Genomic DNA, 19,764 nt, shown 5'->3' with positions numbered 1-19,764 from the left:
TATCTAGGTGTGAGGTACTTGAGTGAATGGAGCATGCTTGACTGCGAGGTGGAATGTGTACTGCAGAGTGTTCTGAGTACGCTTGTGTTACACCAGGAGTCAGTTCGGAAACTCACTCGGAGGAAGACTGAGCTCACATTAACACCGAGCTCCTGGTAGGCTTGCATATGCACGGGATTCATAGCAGCTCGTATCTGATCTTGTAATTATTAAATGTACTCGTTCTATGGAACCAAAACACATTGGAAGAGCTATAGGCAATTCTTATCCTGAATAAATGTGAGACGTTTGCATGTCTGTTTGCTTAAACTGAGTGCTGGCAGGCAGTATTTGGTGTGGCATAATTATGTTTGACTATGAATTGATTTTAGAGTTGAGCTTTGTCATGCACTTTTTTTCCTTAAACTTTGTAAGTCATGTGCTTGTGGGTGCCTGATGTATAGAGCGCCGTGTCTGTTTGCTATTGGCCTAAATATTCTGTTTCTAAAGAATGTAACTAAAGTATGTTTCTAAAAAGTTTCTGGTCCCCCTGAATGGAGGCAGGGGAGGGAGAAGAGCCATGCATAGGGCCGGACTGGCCATTTTGTCACCCGGGCATTTTCCCAGTAGGCCGCATGCTAGGGGACTGCTTTCAGAGGCGATGACCCAATTATTAAGTCCCCATTCCCTCTTCTAGTCGCGGTCTCCTGCATCCTGGGGCTGGTTTGAACATTTTCGCCAGATTCAATTTTGGCTTGCAGTCCAGCCCTGACCATGCAACCCAGTTAGCATTGGCAACTGTATCTAATCCTGTGCCTTGTGAATCACAGGGAGTGTGGAACAGGTTATTCAACTTATGCGTGTTACGTGTAAATCTCCTGTAGCGTCTCTGCAGAAGGATAGAGCTATTACTGTGTTACATGTCCTAGATAGATCCAGACGGGGATTCGTCCCCATCTATATTAACATAGCAAACCTCAGCGTCCGAAAGCCATCTTGGCTAAATATTGATTTGTGACAATGGCTTGCACAAGTAATTAGGGACTGATTTTAAGTGAATTCTTTTGGCTTATCTTCGTGACTCTATTTGTTAGGCCTAGTTATTTTACCTGTGAGGTGTGCAATGGAGTCCACTATAAACTCCTATATTCATGAAGATTTTGACCACAGTTTAGGATGGATTAGAGAGTCCATCTCCTTGTGGAAAGCACCCATAGACTAATCTGATAACAATTTGAACATCTTAGGCACTTCATGGACTTTGCATAGGAGATCACTGGGGCACAGCTTGGAGAATTCGGAATTGTATTGTTCCATGCGTTACAGTCTTTTTCTTCTTCGGAGACCTCAGATTCTCCCTTGTTGTATGGTGTTTGTCTTAATATATTTATTAAATTTTTTTTGTTGTTTAAAGTTTATATCCGATCATAACTGCCATAATACAGAGACAAAACCACTGGATGAGTTATGGGTCAACTGGAGACCCCACCTCTCCCATCCCACAATCCCATTTATTAATCCTTAAGCATGTTTTTCTCACATGCATGACTGACTGTGCTATTTTTTCTTGAGTCTGTCCCTTTATTGACTTTACTCTGTTCCATGCATTTTTGGCTTTTGGAAATGCAGTTCTTTGACTTTCTACTGTTTGTGCTCCTCCAGTCTCTTAGACCTCATTTTCACCACTTGAAGAACACCTTTTTTCTTAAAGCTCACTTTGAGGAAAATGGTCTTTTTTTGTTTGTAGAACTTATACACAACACCAGATTTCTTCTTTGGCTACAGGTGATACACTGAACATCGAAGATGGGTCTGACGATGAGGAAAGCAAAAAAGAGGTCAGCAAAGCGGCCGCCTTGAACATCAGAGGTATGTTAACAATTGACACTTTTTGGAAAATTTAAAAGCATGGTTAGTTATCTTACTTTTATTAGGTTTTATGGAAGTCAGGTGTGCAATACTTACACATTTTCAGCATCTACTGTACGCGCATAGAATTATTGATCTCTCTTATATTCCTACTGTGATAACCAGGCAGAAGGAAACATTTTTAAGTGAAGGTGAAAGATGACCTTTCGCACAGTGTGTCCGATAGGTACAACATTCAACAGAAGGCAATCTTCACCAAAGGCACCCGTTCTCCAGATGACCACAATCTTCTAACAGATACCACATTCTAACCCTGAATTTACTAACCTCTGATGCACACGAGGAACCTTTTACTCACAGCCCAAGTGTCTAACACACATCACTGTCTAATTCATTACTTACTGACCTCACATAGAGATGGAATGAAGATTACATTAACCTCCCCAAACGTCTAACACACTTTATATTCCAACCTTGAGCTTCCTGACCTCACATACATGGAATAAAACCTTCCATTCATCCTCAAGTATCCAACACATACCAGATTCGAACCCAGAACTTGCTGACCTCACTTCCATGTGCTTAACCTTCTATTCACACCCCAAGCTTGACGCACACCACATTCTGACCCTGAACTTACTGAACTTCCATACGCGCACTGAACCTTCAATTCAACCCCCATGTCTAACTCACAGCCAGTGTAACCCAGAACTTACTAACCTCCCATACTCTTACTGAACTTATTATCCACACCCCATGTGCATAATACACACACTGTTCTAATTGAGAACTTACTGACCTTCCATATGCGCACTAAGCCTTCTGTTCACACCCCAAGGGCCTGACACACCCGCATTCTAACCCAGAACTTACAGACCTCACATACACAGACTGAAGCGTCCATTCACCTCCCCAAGGTCTAACACGACATTCTGCCCTAGAACATACTAACCTCCCATAGACACACTGAACATTTTGTTCAAGTCTCAAGTGCCTAACACACCACTTTCTAACCTAGAGCCTACTGACCTCCAATACACCCACTGAACCTTTTATTCATACTTCAAGTGTATAACACACAACACATTCTAAGCTAGAACTTACAGACCTCCCATATGCGCATTGAACCTTCTGTTCACACGGCAAGAGTCTAACACACACACACACACACAATATTCCAACCCAGAATTCATTGATCTCTCATACACCGACAGAAGGTTCAGTTCACCTACTCCAGTGTCTAACATAGCACATTCAAATCTAAAACTTACTGACCTACCATGCACATACTGAATCTTTTGTTCACACCCAAATGTCTAACACACACCACGTTCTAAGCCAGACCATTCTGGACTCCCATGCACATACTGAACCTTTTATTTACACCCCCTGTCTAACACACACCACATTCTAACCCTAATTTACTGACCTCACATACATAGACTGACTATTCCAATCACCTACCCATGCTCCTAATACACATCACATTCCATGCAGAGCTTACTGACCTCTTATACATGGACTGAACCTGCCATTCACTCCCAAGTGTCTAACATGCACCAGATTCTAAGCCAGAGCTTACTGACTTCACTTGCACACACATAGCCTTCTATTCACACCCCAAGCTTCTAACAGAGAACCACATTCTGACCTAGAAATGTCTGCCTTTGGATGCATGCTCTGAACCCTCCACCCTCTTCCCCCAGCATCTAACACATACCACATTCTAACAGAATGTGTTGTCTTCAAATTCACCCACTGAACGTTCCATTCAATGCCAGTCTTCTAACACACACCACTGTCTAACCCAGAGTTCACTGACCTGATGTACACACACTGAACCTTCCATTCACCTCCCCACAACATCTGACACACACCACTTTCCAACCTATATCTTGCTGCACTCGGGTAGAAACACTGAGCATTCCATTCACCTCTAAAACCTTCTAACACACATCACATTCTATTTCAGATCTGACCTCACATAGAAAGATAGATGGTGCCATTCACTTCCCCAAGTGTCTAACATATCACATTCTAACCTAGAACTTACTGACCTACCTAACACACATCACTTTCTAACCCTAAAAACCTCCAATATGCACTTTGAAATTTCTGTGCCAACCCCAAGCATCTAACCAGAACATACTCAATGTGTTAGGATTTATATAGCGCGGACAATCACGATTGGGTATCCTGGTGCTTGCAGGACCCGGAGGCTTATTTGAACAGCCAGGTGTTAAGGGCCATTCCGAACTCCGGAAGTGAGGTGATGGTCCGGAGCTGCATGGAAAGGCTGTTCCAGGTCTTTGCTGACCTTACATGTGCGCACTGAGCCTTCTATTCACTACCAAGCATCTAAGACACACTGCATTTGACAATAGAATGTACTGCCCTCACATGCATGCAATGCAGCTTCTAGTCAACCCAAGCTATTCACAAACACCCCATTCTAACACAGAACTTCCTGACTTTCCATACACACACCTCCCACTCACCTCCCCTATCTTCTAGCATACAACACATTCTATCCTAGAACTCACTGACCTCAGATACATGCACTAAACCTTCTTTTCACCCGCCAAGTGTCTCAAACATCCTATTCTAACCATGACGTTGTATACACACTCTGATCCTTCTATCCGCTCATAAGCTTCTAACACACATCACATTCTAACCCAGAATCTACTGCCCTCCCATACATGTATTTAAGCTTCAGTTCTCACCCATAGCGTCTAACACCACATTCTAACCTAGGAGTTACTGGCCTCAGATACATGCACAAACCTTTTATTATTCACCCCCCCACACTACAGTCTATCTTAGAATTATTAGCTTCAAATACACAGACTGACCTTCTTTTCACACCCATAGTGTCTAACACGCGCGTTCTAACTCCGAACTTACTGACCTCCCATGCATGCACTGAACCTTTTATTCACACCCTTTGTCTGACACACACATTCTAACCCTGAACTTACTGACTTCCCTGAACGCACTGAACATTTTATTCACCCCAGTTGTCTAACACAAACTATGTTCTAACTTAGAATTTAATGACCTCCCATTAATGGATTACACTTCTATTCACCCCCCATGTGCCTAATACACACCACATGCCAACCCATAACGTACTGACCTCATACACAGACTGAAGGTTTCATTTACTTCCCAATCAATCAATCAATCAATCAATCAATCAAGGGGTTTATAAAAGTGCGCTACTCACCCGTGAGGGTCTTAAGGCGCCGAGTGGGGGGGCAGCTCCGGATTAGTCAAAACTTGATGTCCTTCCTGAATGTGAGCAGGGTTGGGGAACCTTTGATGTTCACGGGGAGCTCGTTTCAGGTCTTGGCTGCGATGTAGGAGAAAGCTTTCCCGCCTGCCCTGTTCCTGCAGATGCGAGGGACTTCTGCCAGGGTGAGATCGGCAGAGCGGAGGTTCCTCTTGGGTACGTGGAAGGAGACTCTCTCGTTGAGGTATTTGGGTCTGATGTTGTTGAGAGATTTGTAGGTGTAGATGAGGAGCTTTAAAGTGACCCTCTTCTCAACGGGGGTCCAGTGGAGGTCTCCTAGGTGTTGGGTCATATGCTCATGGCGTGGTGTTCCAAGGACGAGTCTGGCTGCGGCTTTCTGGATGGTTTGGAGTTAGTGTAGAAGAGTTCTGTTGATTCTGGGGTATAGGGCGTTGCCATAGTCCAGTCTGCTGGTTATGAGCGCGTGGGTGATGGTCCTTCTGCAATCAGCGGGGATCCATTTGAAGGCCTTGCAGAGGATGCACCGGCAGTTGAAATTGGTTAAAGCGACGGCGTTGATCTGGCGGTCCATGCTGTGGGTGGAGTCGAGGATGATGCTGAGCTTTCGTACGTGGTCTGTAGGGGTGGGTTGCTTCCCAAGGGCAGAGGGTTACCAGGTGTAGTCCCAGACGGAGGTGCAGGGGCCTAGGACGAGGACCTCAATTTTCTCTGAGTTGAGCTTCAAGCAACTGTCTTTCATCCAAGCTGCGACGTCCTTCATTCTTGCGTGGAAGGGGAGTCTGGTGTCTTCGGGGTTCTTCGTGAGCGAGAGGATGAGCTGTGTGTCGTCGGCATAGGATACTATGCTGAGCCCATGCTGTCTGACGATGGTGTCAAGGGGGGCCATATAGATGTCGAAAAGTGTCGGGCTGAGTGAGGATCCCAAAGCTTTTAACACACATTGTGTTCCAACCCAGAATTTACTGATCTCACATACGTGGAGTAAACTTTCCATTTCCCCCTAAACGTCTAACAAACACCATATTGTAACCCAGTACTTACTGACCTCCCATACATTCACTGGAACTTTTATTTCACTCGGTGTCTAACACACACGGCTCTAACTCAATACTTACTGCCTTTTCTTACACCATTGAATCTTTTATTGAAGTCCAAGGGTCTAACACACGCCACGTTCCAACTCAGACCGTACTGACCTCTCATACACACACTAACGATTTTATTCACACCCCAAGTCTCTAACACACAGTCTTCTAACCCAGAACCTACTGACTTCCCATGCACACACTGAGCCTTCTATTCACGACCCAAACATCTAGCACACACTACATTCTAGCTCAGAACATACTGACCTCCCATATACGGACTGAAGATTTTATTAATTTCCCCCAACCTTCGAACACATACTACATTGTAACCCAGAACTTACTGACCTCACATACACAGATACATGAATTGAACCTTCCATTCACTTCAAACTCAAACACACTAACACACATACCAGATTGTAACACAAAACTTACTGACCTCACTTACATATGCTAAACCTTCAATTCACACCCCAGCCTTCTAAATTACACAGTTTTCTAATAAAGAATGTACAGAAATCCCATAATCACACTGAACCTTCCATTCACCCCCCCTAAGCGTTCAACTCACACTACATTCTAACCTAGAAATTACTGGTCTCAGATGCACGGTTTGAACCTCTAATTCACTTCACCAAGCGTCTAACACACACCACTTTCTACCTACAGCTTACTGACCTCACATACACACACTGAACCTTCCATTCACCTCCCCAAGTATCTGGCACACACCACATTCTAAACTATAACTTACCGGACTCTGGCGTATGCAATTAACCTTCTGTTCACCTCCCCAAGCTTCTAACTTGCATCACGTTCTTTCCCATAAGTTACTGACCTCACATACACGCATTGAACCTTATTGTCCTACCCCAAGCTTCTAACACACACCATATTCTAACCCAGATTTACTGACCTCACATACATGCACTACATCTTCTGTTCACACAAATTCTTCGAAAACACACCACATTCTAACCCAAAACTTACTGACTTCACATGCACACACGTAACCTTCTATCCACCCCATGCATCTGCGACGCACCGCATTGTATCCCAGAACTTACTGATCTCACATAAATGCACTGAACTGACCCAATTGTTTAAGACACTCCACATTATAACCTAGAATTTAATGACCCAACATACACGCACTGCAGCTTCTCTTAGACCCCAAGATTCTAACACATACCACATTTATTTCACAGAACTTACTGACCTCTCATACATGCACTGACCCTTCCCATTCAGCTCCCTTAGCATCTTAACACACACCACATTCAAACCTAGAACTTACTTGCCTCAGTTACATGCACTGAACCTTCCATTCACCCCCCAAGCTTCCAACCCGTATCACATTCCAAACCATAACTTACTGATCTAAGGTAGAGGCACCAAACCTTCATTTCGTACCCCAAGCATCTAGACCACATAACATTCTAACCCTGACCACACATTCACACAACGAACATTCTATTAGTTTTCAAGCTTCTAACAGACACCACATTCCAACCCAGAATCTACAGACCTCCCAGAAATGCACAGACACTTACATTCACACCCATATTCTCTATCACACCACATTCTAACCAAGAATTTACTACCTGCCCATGCAATCACTGAAATTACAGTTCACGCCCCAAGCTTATAACACACACTACATTCTAACACGGAACTTACTGCGCTCCCATACGCAGACTGTACCTTCCATTTGCCTCTCCAAACATCGAACACACACCACATTCAAATATAGAAAGGACTGTCCTTGAATGCGTGCACTGAACCTTTCCAACAGCCCCTACTTAGAACTTACTGGTCTCAGATACACCCAATGAACCTTCCACTCAGCCCCCAACCTCAAGCTTCTAGGACACACCTCCTCTTTGTGAGAATACTGCCCCCTAATGCTAACTTTAGTGCCTATTACTTGGTACATTCATTCTTTGTCCAAAATGTGACTGCTTGCCTTATTTTTTAGCCCTAAACAGCAAGGTTGCACCACTCTGGCATTGCTGGATTTGGATCTGCTATCTAGTGATTATTTATAGTTCTATAGTTCTTGACATGCTATTTGATGTAGAGGTTGGGTTGATATCACTCATAGTGTGGTTCTCTTTATTTGTTCTCATGTGATCTCAAGCAATCTTGTGATTTTGGCAAATGATACGTTTTCATGTTTTGTGATGGAAGCACTTGAAATTGTGGTTTTCCCGCCCCCTGGCTTTTCATATGCTGTCATTGATGAGTCTGTTACATAAACTTCTGAAAAACCGTCCATCCCCCAAAGTGTTCAAGGAATATTTGCCCAGAAAAATGTTATTTGTTCTGTAGAAAGCAAGACACGCATAGAGTTGTAGACAAGAATCTCAAACAGCCCCTAAACGATAACAGAAAGAGGCATTTGAACTGTTAGATGGCAAATGAAGCCGTAATCCATTGTGCTAAATAATAAAAAAAACATTTCCATTGGCACCATGGATGACCCTTGGTAAGATCGAAGAAGATGTAATTAAATATTATACTTTTGAACCACAAGGCTGGGACCTGAATCCCTTCTCACAGTAATCTCTACGTGAATGAGGGTGCACGGTGCTTTTCTTCTGGTTGGAGGCGGTAGCTCCGTTGATTTAATAATATGCACACAGTAGATGTTAGAGAATACAAGATGAAAGAACCTACCATTATAAATGCATGGCTCTGACATGAATGTTTCTGCACAGATGCACCCTGGGCTAACTTCCCAAGGGGACGATTTAACTGTTCCGTGTTATAAAATGTAACAGCTTGCATATTCATTGCACTGAGACATGTGACCACCACCCCCCATGCACGTGGTCTCCAGAGTTTTAACACACACCTTTAAGGATGCTCAGCAGTCAGTCTAGGTGCAGTGAAGTTTGGCGGGCTCGTATGCTGCCGTCTTCCCTTACATTTGTTTGTTTCCATGTTGATCGCCTGTTGTGTGTTTGTTTTGCTCAGCCCGTCCTTCCCTCTGGCCAAGAGGTTCTCCAAAGCCGTGCTCCACCCAGTAGAACCCCCTCTTTGCTGCTCCTCAGCCCACTTCACTGCTTCCTTCGACCCACAGCACACCCTTTCTGACTGTTCCCCCAAGTGTGAAAAAGAAGGAGTCCATCAGAAGCCGTAAGAAAAGAACAAAGATGAAGACTGATGACACAAACATTCCTTGCAGGAAAAAATACACTTCATTCAGAATATGTATGCACTTTTCAAACTTTCAAAAGAAGGCCCTGTTGCACAAGGAGCCAGTGCTCTGTGATCGTGTCCTCTCCTTCACTCTGTCCATCTGTTGTCCTATCTTCAAGTAAAACAGAAGGACCCTGTTAAGGTCGGGAGTTGAAGGTTAGTTTTAGAGAATGTATTTGGACACTTGTCGAGTGGCCCATTTTACCGTGTGCCTAGGTAATTTGTCAGAGGCACACTTCAATTTGTGTGAGGCAGGTGGTTTCTTTGCCTAGCATCTATCTCACCTTCCTCCTACCCCTACCCCAAACCAGAGGGTCTTCCTGGAAGCCACCTCTATATGACAATATTATCTGTCACAGCAATGGGGTGGGGCACGCGCTCAAGCAAATATGCGGTCTTCCAGCAGAGCAGGTCCCTTAGTAGCCACTCACCTTTTACTTAACAAGGACCTACCTGGCACTCAGTTGCTAAAACCACAATCATCCAAAGGTCACAAACCAAGTGTAGTCACACAAAATATTAGCAGCTGTGACACATAGACGCTGCATTATCTCCAACTATTCCCTCTTCCCTGCTACTATCGTTCTCCTGTTTGTAGTCCTTCTTGGTACAGTGTGTCTGAGGCATTCTGGGACAGATACACCGACACAGCCAGGGGGTCAGATCACCCAACACACAATTCTCACCAGATAGAAACAATATAATATACAAATAACTGTGAAACATTTGTTCTGTACAGCACAGCTCCAGACCTGTGACACTCCTCTATTTCTTTCCGAAACCCTCAGTCATTCTTAGCTACAGGGCCTTTGTAATCCAGCTGCCACTCGTTTGATTATCTCTATTTTAGTTCCATTCATGGTATTCCAGATGCCACTTGCAACACCTGAGCTACCTGTAGAAAAACTAAGAGGATTACAAATTCAGGATTTTACTATGATGACATTTTGTACCTCCACCCTAATGGTACCTCCAACCTGCTTACATGTACGGAGGAATGATATTGACAGCTAAACATTATCAGCCTGATTCATCAAGCTATATTGCACTTGCAAAGGGCAAGATTCTCAGAATCTTGCCTTTTGCGAGTGCAATTTTTGCATTTGGGATTCATCATCCCAAATGCAAAATTCGCTATTAAAGAATTCGCACATTTGCGAAGAATTGCATTTAAGGAATCTCTATTTGAGATTCCTTAAATGCAATTCATGAATCATTTTAAAATTGCGAAATTGCAATTTTGGGCCGCTATTTACCGAGAGGTCAGACCTCGTGGTAAATAGCAAAAACTTAGAAAAATGCATTTAAATGCATTTTTCTAAGTTGCATGTTACACACACACATGTCTTGGACATGTGTGTGCGCAACACCAATGTAGATTACATTTCAGGGGTGCTACAGGGTGTCCTTTGGACACGCCTGCACCCTTGAAATCGCATCCTTATTTGCGATTAGCTAATTGCTAATCGCAAATAAGGAATAACTCCCCATTCATTCCTATGGGCCTGTAGGCCCATAGGAATGAATGGGGAGTTATTCCTTATTTGCGATTAGCAATTTGCTAATCTCAAATAAGGAACATGTAGGAATCGCAATATTTTTTGCAATTCCTACATGAATCCCGTTTTGCAAGTCCTTAATAGCGATTCCTTATGAATCGCTATTAAAGACTCGCAAAACGGGACTTTGATGAATCAGGCTGTATGTTCCATATTTCAAAGCTTGATGTGATTCATGCATCTCCTTCTGGACAGTCCCACAGTGAGCACAGGTGAAGGTGATGATGCAGACGAAGGCTAACCTTCTTGTTCTATATTTCAGGGGTTCTCTTGCACGTCATGGGAGACGCCCTTGGGTCGGTCATTGTGGTGATCACAGCCACCATCTTCTACATCAAACCCCTGTCAAGCACCGACCAATGCAACTGGCAGTGCTACATTGACCCCAGCCTGACCTTGGTCATGGTCATCATCATTTTGTCCTCCGCTTTCCCGCTCATCAAAGAAACAGCTACAATTTTGCTACAGATGGTTCCAAAAGGTGTAGATGTGCAAGAGATTGGTAAGATTTTTGCTCATTTTTCTTCTTTCATCAGAAGTACAATATGTCATTGTCCTCCTTTCTCTCTCGTTTCACAGCACCATTTATTCAAAGTACCAAAACCTTTTTTCTCCAATTGTTAAATTAGATATAGGCTCCATCCACTTAGAGATTCATGATTTATTTCCTCAAATGATATCAAGTGTAATTAACTTGCAAAGGATTTTAGTGGAGGCCTTGTTCATATATGGAAATTCCCCCCAAGATTATAAGTGAGTAAAATTATCAAAGCTGGAACGGTTTGAAAATGCTGCAGGTTATATCCACATGCTACATAGAATTCTAATCTGAATACTATTAACATCATGAAACATTCCAACTTGACGATTAAACTTCGGAAAAAAGCCATCAAAGATGAAGCATGGGACTCTTTGATGGATCCTATAACTCTTAAACATAGCTCCAAATTCTGGGCCATAATAAATAATCCTTTGTTCTCCCACACTAACAACATGGATCTTGAAACAAATATCTCTGAAGCTGACTGGATTAACCATTTCTCCAATATATATGGTTCAAATGAAATAGCCGAGGCGTTTAATATACCTTACTCCCCATCGTCTCCTTCTAAATTAAATTTTACCAAATCAGAAGTAGAGTTGGCAATTTTAGGCTCTGCTGCAAATAAAGCCCCGGGCCCGGATGGGGTACCCCTGGACCTATATAAACTTAACTCTGAGATGTGGGCTGAGATTTTAGCTAATGTTTTTAATTGTGTGTATGAGGGGGGTTTGCCAAAAACGTGGTCTTGTGCTATTATAGTACCCATTTTTAAAAAGGGTCAAAGAAGCAACCCTAAGTGTTTTCGACCAATTTCGACCAATTTCGTTATTAGATTCTTCTATGAAGATTTTGGGCAAAGTCCTGTTAGCTAGAATTAACACCTGGTCCATAGACAATGATATTCTAGTAGATGCCCAGTATGGGTTCCGTGCTGGTAGAGGGACTGAGGACCAATGCTTAAATCTTCATTTGTTAATTTCGAAATACACAATTGTTAAAAAAGGGTCAATTTTTGTTGCTTTTATGGACCTGTCCACGGCTTTTGATTTGGTGAATAGAGTCCGGCTGTGGACCATGCTGTTAAAGCTGGGTCTTGATCCTCCCCTTGTATACTTTTTGGCAGAACTACATAAAGATTTAAAAGCCTCAATTAGAATGGACCAAGAAGGTAATTGTACTGCGTGGTTCAAATCCAGTAGGGGCGTGCGGCAGGGCTGCATTCTTGCTCCCATGCTGTTCACTTTGTATATAAATTCACTTGAGGAGACTCTTTTAACTGCTACCTTGGATACTCCGCGTGCAGGGGACACTCGTATTCCTGTTCTCCTGTACGCGGATGACGCAGCTTTAATAGCTCGGACCCCGATAGGTTTGCAAAAACTTTTAAATGCTTTTAATGATTTTATGTCATCATTAGACTTAGTGATAAACAACTCCAAATCTCACGTCATGGCTTTTGGGGCTGGTAAAAATAATTCTAAACAGTTCTACTGCAATGGTGACATGATCACTAATGTCAAAATTTTTACGTACCTGGGTGTTATTTTTGACACTAAGGGGAGTTGGGCTCCGCAAATTGTAGCTAAAACCAAAGCGGTCAGGAGCTCGGCCACCGCTATTTTAAGTTTTTCCAGGAGACTGGGCGGGAAGCCAACTGGTGCCTTACTTAACTTGTACAGGGCGAAATCAGTAGCAATAGCCAGGTATGGCTCAGGTTTGTGGGGCTATGTAAATAGTGAATCAGTACAAAGGGAAGAAAATAAGTTCCTGCGTTCCACCTTAGGGCTTCCCCAATCTACAGCCACGTTTTCAGTTCACCAGGAAGTTGGCCTTGGGTACATATCTGACATCCTTCTCATGGCCCCTATCTTGTTATGGATAAGGCTCTGGACCAACAAAAACTTGGGTCTGAATCATAAAATACTGGTGGACTGTTTAAATCTGGATAATTACAAAAACATTACTTGGCTTTCTTACATACAAAAGTGTTCTCTGGACCTGGGACGTCCTGACATTTTTCTGGTTCCCCAGGGTCTAAAGAAATCTGATTTAGATTGGGTGAAGGCCAATTTCGTTACATTGAAACATGTGGAGAGGGAGGAACGCCAATTACTTAAGCCCACGGTCAGAGCCCATTACCTGACCATCACCTGCCTTACTATACAACCGTACCTTACTATCGTCACTATCCCCTTTCATAGGTGGCTTCTGGTTAAACTCCGGTTTAATCAGATTTACACAGTTTTGTGTGATAGTCAAGGCTGGTTTAAGGAGGAGGACGCACCTGTCTGTAATTGCGATAATTTTTCTACGCAAAATAATATGCACTTTATGTTGTTTTGTAATTTTTTCACTGCGCCCAGACAGAAATACCTGGTACCATTATTAAAGGACAAAGCTTTTTACCAGGCAAAACCTGCCCTCCTTTATCTCCAATTATTGGACTCTGCGTTGGCCATGTTTAGCGTGGCCAATTATCTTGTCGCTGCTGTTAGGATTAGGAGGAGAAGACTTAATAATGCTACATTAGGGTTTTGTAGAGAAGACTGAAATGGAAATGCTGTGCATATTTAAATATCTATCTTATTGAGTATTTACTCTTTTTACGATGTATTTTTACACTGTATATTAATTAATTATTATTGATGTTTTCTCATATCATCTTTTTATTATGCATATGTAAATACTATTGATTGATGATTTTTGTAACTCCTTATGAATTTGTATTGCCCTTCTTCTGATGTGATTGTAGAATGCTTTTATGATTTTTAACCAAATCGAATAAAGTGGTTTTTTGACTTGACTTGAACTTGACGATTGGTTTACAGCTCTTTAACGAGTTCTTCATGTGATGCCAAGCGATTTGCAGATTGAGCTAAAATAAGTATATAGATGTGTTTCAACTTTTCTTTTAACAAAATCAAACAAATTGTCTTCTGTTTTTGTTTAGCAGTTGTTGTCAGTCCTACAAATACAATATATATCATCCCTATCATGTCCCACACAGAATGAAGTAGTTGATGCCACACTGAGGGTTTCATTCTTGAGTAATTTGCATCCTATAAGATGATGGTTATATGAAGGGTCCAAGGCTTCAAAACATGATGCCCACAATACAGTTTAATATCTAGCATCTTATGTGTTTATCTAGCAGCAGTTGCCTTATTATTTTTTAATTTGACAAACTTATCGACATGATTGGCCACTAAGGATATAATCTCTATTATATGGCAAAAAGCCTGTTTGCAAAATAATTGTTTTTATGCAGGTGGAAATCCAAACACATTTGCCTGTAAGGCTAGTTATACAGGTTTTGTTTGAAAGCGTTTCATTGAAAGTAGTAACTGTAAACTGTCCACATGAGTTTAAGTCTCTTCTGTTTTGTTTTAGGTGAAAAAATAAAAATTATGCCAGGAGTTGGCAGCATTCATGAGGTGCATGTCTGGGAACTTGCAGGTGGGAGGAACATTGCATCACTGCACATCAAGTGCAAAGACACGTCTGACTACCAAACGTCCACTAAGCAAATGAGAAAGGTTTTCCACGATGCCGGGATCCACTCGGTGACTATCCAGCCAGAGTTCACGGATCAGAAGGACTTTTCTACGAAGTGTAACTCTGCTTGCATCTCCAGCAACTGCGACTCCCAGCTGTGCTGTAGTCAGAAGGAATTGGAAAATGTTGAATGCAACGGCCATGTTGATGACAGTAGCCATAGTACAGATTTGCAATATAAAATGAATGGCATAAAAAAAGAGGATATTGAAATCTCAGTTGGATACTTATGTGAGGGGGGTGTGAGTGAAAAGGGAAATGAAGATAGTAAAGAGTACGAACAAACAGAGGTGGAAACCCTATACGCACATAAGTTTTAAATACTGGTCATCCTCGCGTTAGGGACTGAAGGAGGAATGGCTGAAAGTTATATGTTATATTAGTCAGTAACTGGCAGGTTCATGGTGTGGAGTACTCTGCAGTTAAACTGAACCAAAACACACTCAGGTTATAATCATTACTCATGCAGTGTGTCATGCATCAACAATGTCACATGACCCTGTCATTGGCAAGCTGCTACAGTGTGCTGAGGTAATGGTTAACATCACTAACATCAAGTGTCCATTTGTAGAAGACAGGTTTCACCTAAAGTGACCCTGAAAGGGGCTTCCCATCTAAGACCTCTAGGGATCCAGGTAGATTTATAGAAATCCTTCCTTGTCCTTCCATATTCTTCATTCAATTGTTTTTCTTCCACCAAAATAATATTTGTGTTTCTGTCTATAATAACTTGCACAAAATCAGTGCCTGTTGCTACTTGGCTACTGAATCATGTTTTAAGACCTTAGAATGAATGTATTTTCTACTTAGACGAGGAGGCCAACTGTATTGTGTATGATACAGGGGTTTGATTACATTTATAGCATTACTTGGGTATGTTTGAAGTAGTTGAAAATCTTAAACTGACACTCGGTACTGCACCACTACTGTACTCACTGCACTCCATTGATCAACTTGCTTTCTGTATTGGAGGTGTAAACTGTAAAAAGCAATTGTTTTATAATCTACTGACTAATGTGACTCTAACCACCCACTTTGCAAGTCAGAAGTATAGTTTTACTTACTGGTACTTGGCTGGCGTCTGATGGTATGACTGGTTTATGGAGATTTTATCGTATACATTAAGACGCTGCATTAGAATGTGAACGCTGTACTATCTTTCAATAAAAACAACTCACAAAAGTCATATAAACTTCTGGTCAGAAGATACGTAGATTGTGTGTGATAATACATGATGTGCAGGGTATTTTGTTGCTTAAAAACAAAAGTATACTTAACCAAATGGCTAATCCACCCTCTTTATTACAAACCTACCGCCTAGAACCTCAATGAACTAAGACTATACCAATGACAAATAAAAACAGCATACAATATTTGCATGGAGAGTGCAAGTTCTCCAGAAGATCCATCTGGTTCCTCCAAGGACCCAGCTGTTTGCTGCTCTCACATCCTCTTCCTTATCATTCCTTTTGTGAAAAAATACTGACAACTTTATGGGCAATCAGATCACTACAACTACATTTAGGATTCTAGTCTTCTTTCTTGTGTGAATATTTTAAGTCAATCATTAGTCGATGCTGCTCTTTTTATTAGCAGGGGAATGATGATTATTGCATTGTGTTTTGCCTTGTCTTACATGATGCCTTGAGAGAAGTCGAGGAAAGCTCTGACATTCGTGGCGGGTGCGTCTTGTGGTTCTTTTCCGAATGAAAGTTCATTGGACTCTTTGCAGAAGGGTGGAGGTACACCAGCAGGCCAAAGGTCGGTGACTGTAGATGGGAAGGCCTAAAAAGCTGGCAAAGTGGCTGTAAATTGCCTGGAGGTGACTTCCATTGAAGACTACCCAAAGAAAGCCCACTGTCCTCCTGGAGATCCTTTTTGTGCAAAATACGCTGGTGCCTTATTCTAACTTGATCATATGAACCATTGCCCTGTCAGAAATTCATTCCAAGTATTGCAATAAATGTATTATTATGAATCCTAGGATTACAATATATATAAAATGTGAAATCTTTGCAGCAGGTTATATAAGATATACACTCGCACTCACACGCTAACTTATCTTAATGTTGATTTAGTTTTTGTCAAATATTTTATATAAGATCTGCATTTCTGGTTAAAAACAGAGACACTTTTAAAATAACATCTGCCTTTTGCACATCTCTTTTAAGCCACCTTGATCAGGTTCAGGTTGCTGAAGAATGGATGCAATCCATGCAGTGCTCAGTTTGTAAAAAATGAAGCACCAGGGCACTCATCAGGTGGCCACTGTATCTGGTAACACCCATTGACTTTGCCAGCGCTTGCAATGACTCTACTGAAACAACTACTAACCATCACACTCCTACACGCGTGACAATTCAGACTATTCCAAGACCCCAAAGCTATGAGAATGACTTTGGTGGCAGGTAGTAGTCATTTTTAAAGTATATTGAATGACTAAACAACTGTTGTTGTGCTCATTTCTAAATTAGGCAAACAGCACTGCCATGTGGCAGACTGTGCGAGCACCGGAAACCACTGGTTCAAATTAACCCGTTGGCCGCGGGGGTAATTCCCCCGCTGTGCTGGGGGGCGGGGGAGGGAGGGGCCGCGCACAGCGAGCTCAGCTCGTCATGAGCCACGGTGACCTTGTGCTCATGACGAGCTGAGCTCGTCACGGCCACACCCGTTTCTGTAGAACGTTCAGCACAGCGGGGGAATTAGCCCTGCGTGCGAGCTTTCTGGCCGTTATGACAAGCTCAACTCAGCTCAGCTCGTCATGAGCACACGGCCACCGTGGCTCATGACGAGCTCAGGAGGGGTTAAGCACTGACATGATGCTCTTTATTGTAAAAACTTTGTTTGATGTAATCATGGATGGGAAAAGCCACCAGCTTTCAGACTGTTAAAGAGATAGTAAAAAATGTTGACAATTGTTTGCTAACAGTTGAAATTTTATTTGTAACAGACTGATTATGATCCAGTGTCTTAAATTCAAAATGGCCAATATGATCTAAAAAGATATTCAGGGGGTCTTGACCATGCTCTTTGCATTCTTGGTTGACACATGGTTGTTTCAATTTTCTTTAGTCTTGCATCCCTACAAGGTGGAGGTCCTAGGTACACCAAACACTGTCAGAGTGCTCATTCTTGAGTGCCATGTGAGAGGTACATATGTCACTCTGATCAAATCTTACATGTACACTAAGTCTCATACGATTCTGGTCTGCCTTCCCTGAGGTAAATCTGTTCCTGTTTTTTTACTTTCCCTCTTTAATCTTTAATTGTTTTTAAGTTAGATATGCATTCATGGACATTATCCTTGTGATGTACTATATTCGGATGAGTTCTTGCAGGGTAAATTGTGAAAATGAAATATACTAATGTTGGTGAAAATTAAAGAACCACTAGCCCTGATGTCAAGAATAGCTAGGGGTAGCTGCTGCTACCCCTGAATTGTGATTTGATACCCCTGGCTATGTTTCTCTTACCCTTTGGTATTGGGGCTTGAAAGCAGTGGCAGGAACAGAAAGATGTTCTCCCCTCTCTTCTTCGCAGCAAATAGGAGGTTGTTAGTGGGGTTAAGGGTGCATTATATGTCATTTTTACTACTCCTGGTAGTTTGGTGAATCGACATCCCTTTGGGTAAGCATTGCCAAGTAATAAATACTTACATTCTTCCATGTATGATCTGGTATTACAGGGTAATTTGAACTGCACTTTAATTACTCATGTTTGTACTCCGTGTTTTGTGACCCTGTTTTTAAAGCTTATGAGATTTCCGAGGTTCGTTTTTTCAACTGTAAAACAGTTTTCCACTCAGGGTTACTAATGTCCTGTACATTATTGTTGCACTTAGACTGTATTTTGTAACACTCTGGGAACAATATGTGGCACTTTATTGTTTGTGGACACATTTCACAATAAGGAAACTTTTTATCAGTTGAACTTTTAATTTGTCATGTGTACTAATTCCCACATTTTCTTCCTTGAGAATATGTTTAGGTTTTCTTTGTAAATTGAAATGTAGAAGTTTTTAAAAGTTGAGGGCCATCTTTCAATATTGTAGATTTTCCTGTAAGGGCTTACTGTGAACTTTGTATTTCACGTTTCACAGTAGAAAATTGCATTATTTTAAGAGATGACCTTTACAAGAAATTTTATTAAAATACTATATAAAATTTGGACTGTGTTTTTTTTCTTTCTATTTTTTGTCTTCCTAAGGGCTGTATTCTAATATAATGACTATCACCAAAAGCATTTGACACAGGAACGTTAGTAGCACATAATAAACGAATCACAATTCTGGTGAGCTTTTTAGGTATTGCTACAGATGGTTTTGCTGTTACCCAGAGCTCATGTCATTATCACAAAAAGGATAGTAAGCTTTGGGTTATGCACTTGCTTGTGTGAGGTAGCCCCTTTCAGCCATTGCTTGTTTAAAGTATCTTTCAGATCTTGGCCCAGGCCATTGGAGTATTGCACAGGTTTACCTTTTGCAGTGGTGACTGAAAAAGGAGTCCATCTTGGGATTATAGCATCCCTTTCAGTTGGCGTTTCAGTCTACAGCTGAGGGATGAGCTTGCTATATCCTAGCTCCTGGTAGGGTTCCCTTGTAACGTGTTCCTGTTCCTGTACCCCAACTGGTTCTTGGGTCTTCTTACCATCGTGCATCTTCAAAGTGCAGCAGTGATGACGAGTGAAAGCTACAAGTATTTGAAGGAGACC

General features: G+C 41.9%; 1 protein-coding gene across 3 annotated transcripts in view; it reads left to right on the top strand.

Moving 5' to 3' along the window:
- SLC30A10 (solute carrier family 30 member 10) overlaps positions 1-19,217 on the top strand; it is a 150,611-nt gene extending 131,394 nt beyond the window's left edge. For 2 of the 3 annotated variants that reach the window (XM_078649795.1, XM_078649794.1), the window contains exons 2-4: positions 1,765-1,848; positions 11,218-11,457; positions 14,890-19,217. In XM_078649795.1, the coding sequence (XP_078505921.1) occupies positions 1,765-1,848; positions 11,218-11,457; positions 14,890-15,374 (809 nt within the window). In that variant the 3' untranslated portion in view covers positions 15,375-19,217. The remainder of the gene's footprint in view (positions 1-1,764; positions 1,849-11,217; positions 11,458-14,889) is intronic. The other variant, XR_013596264.1, reaches the window with a different exon arrangement.
- The last annotated feature ends 547 nt before the right edge of the window (positions 19,218-19,764 follow it).

This window comes from Lissotriton helveticus, chromosome 6, assembly GCF_964261635.1.
Source record: "Lissotriton helveticus chromosome 6, aLisHel1.1, whole genome shotgun sequence".
NCBI classification, from domain to species: Eukaryota; Metazoa; Chordata; class Amphibia; order Caudata; family Salamandridae; genus Lissotriton; species Lissotriton helveticus.
This window is presented reverse-complemented; position numbering and strand designations above follow the sequence as displayed.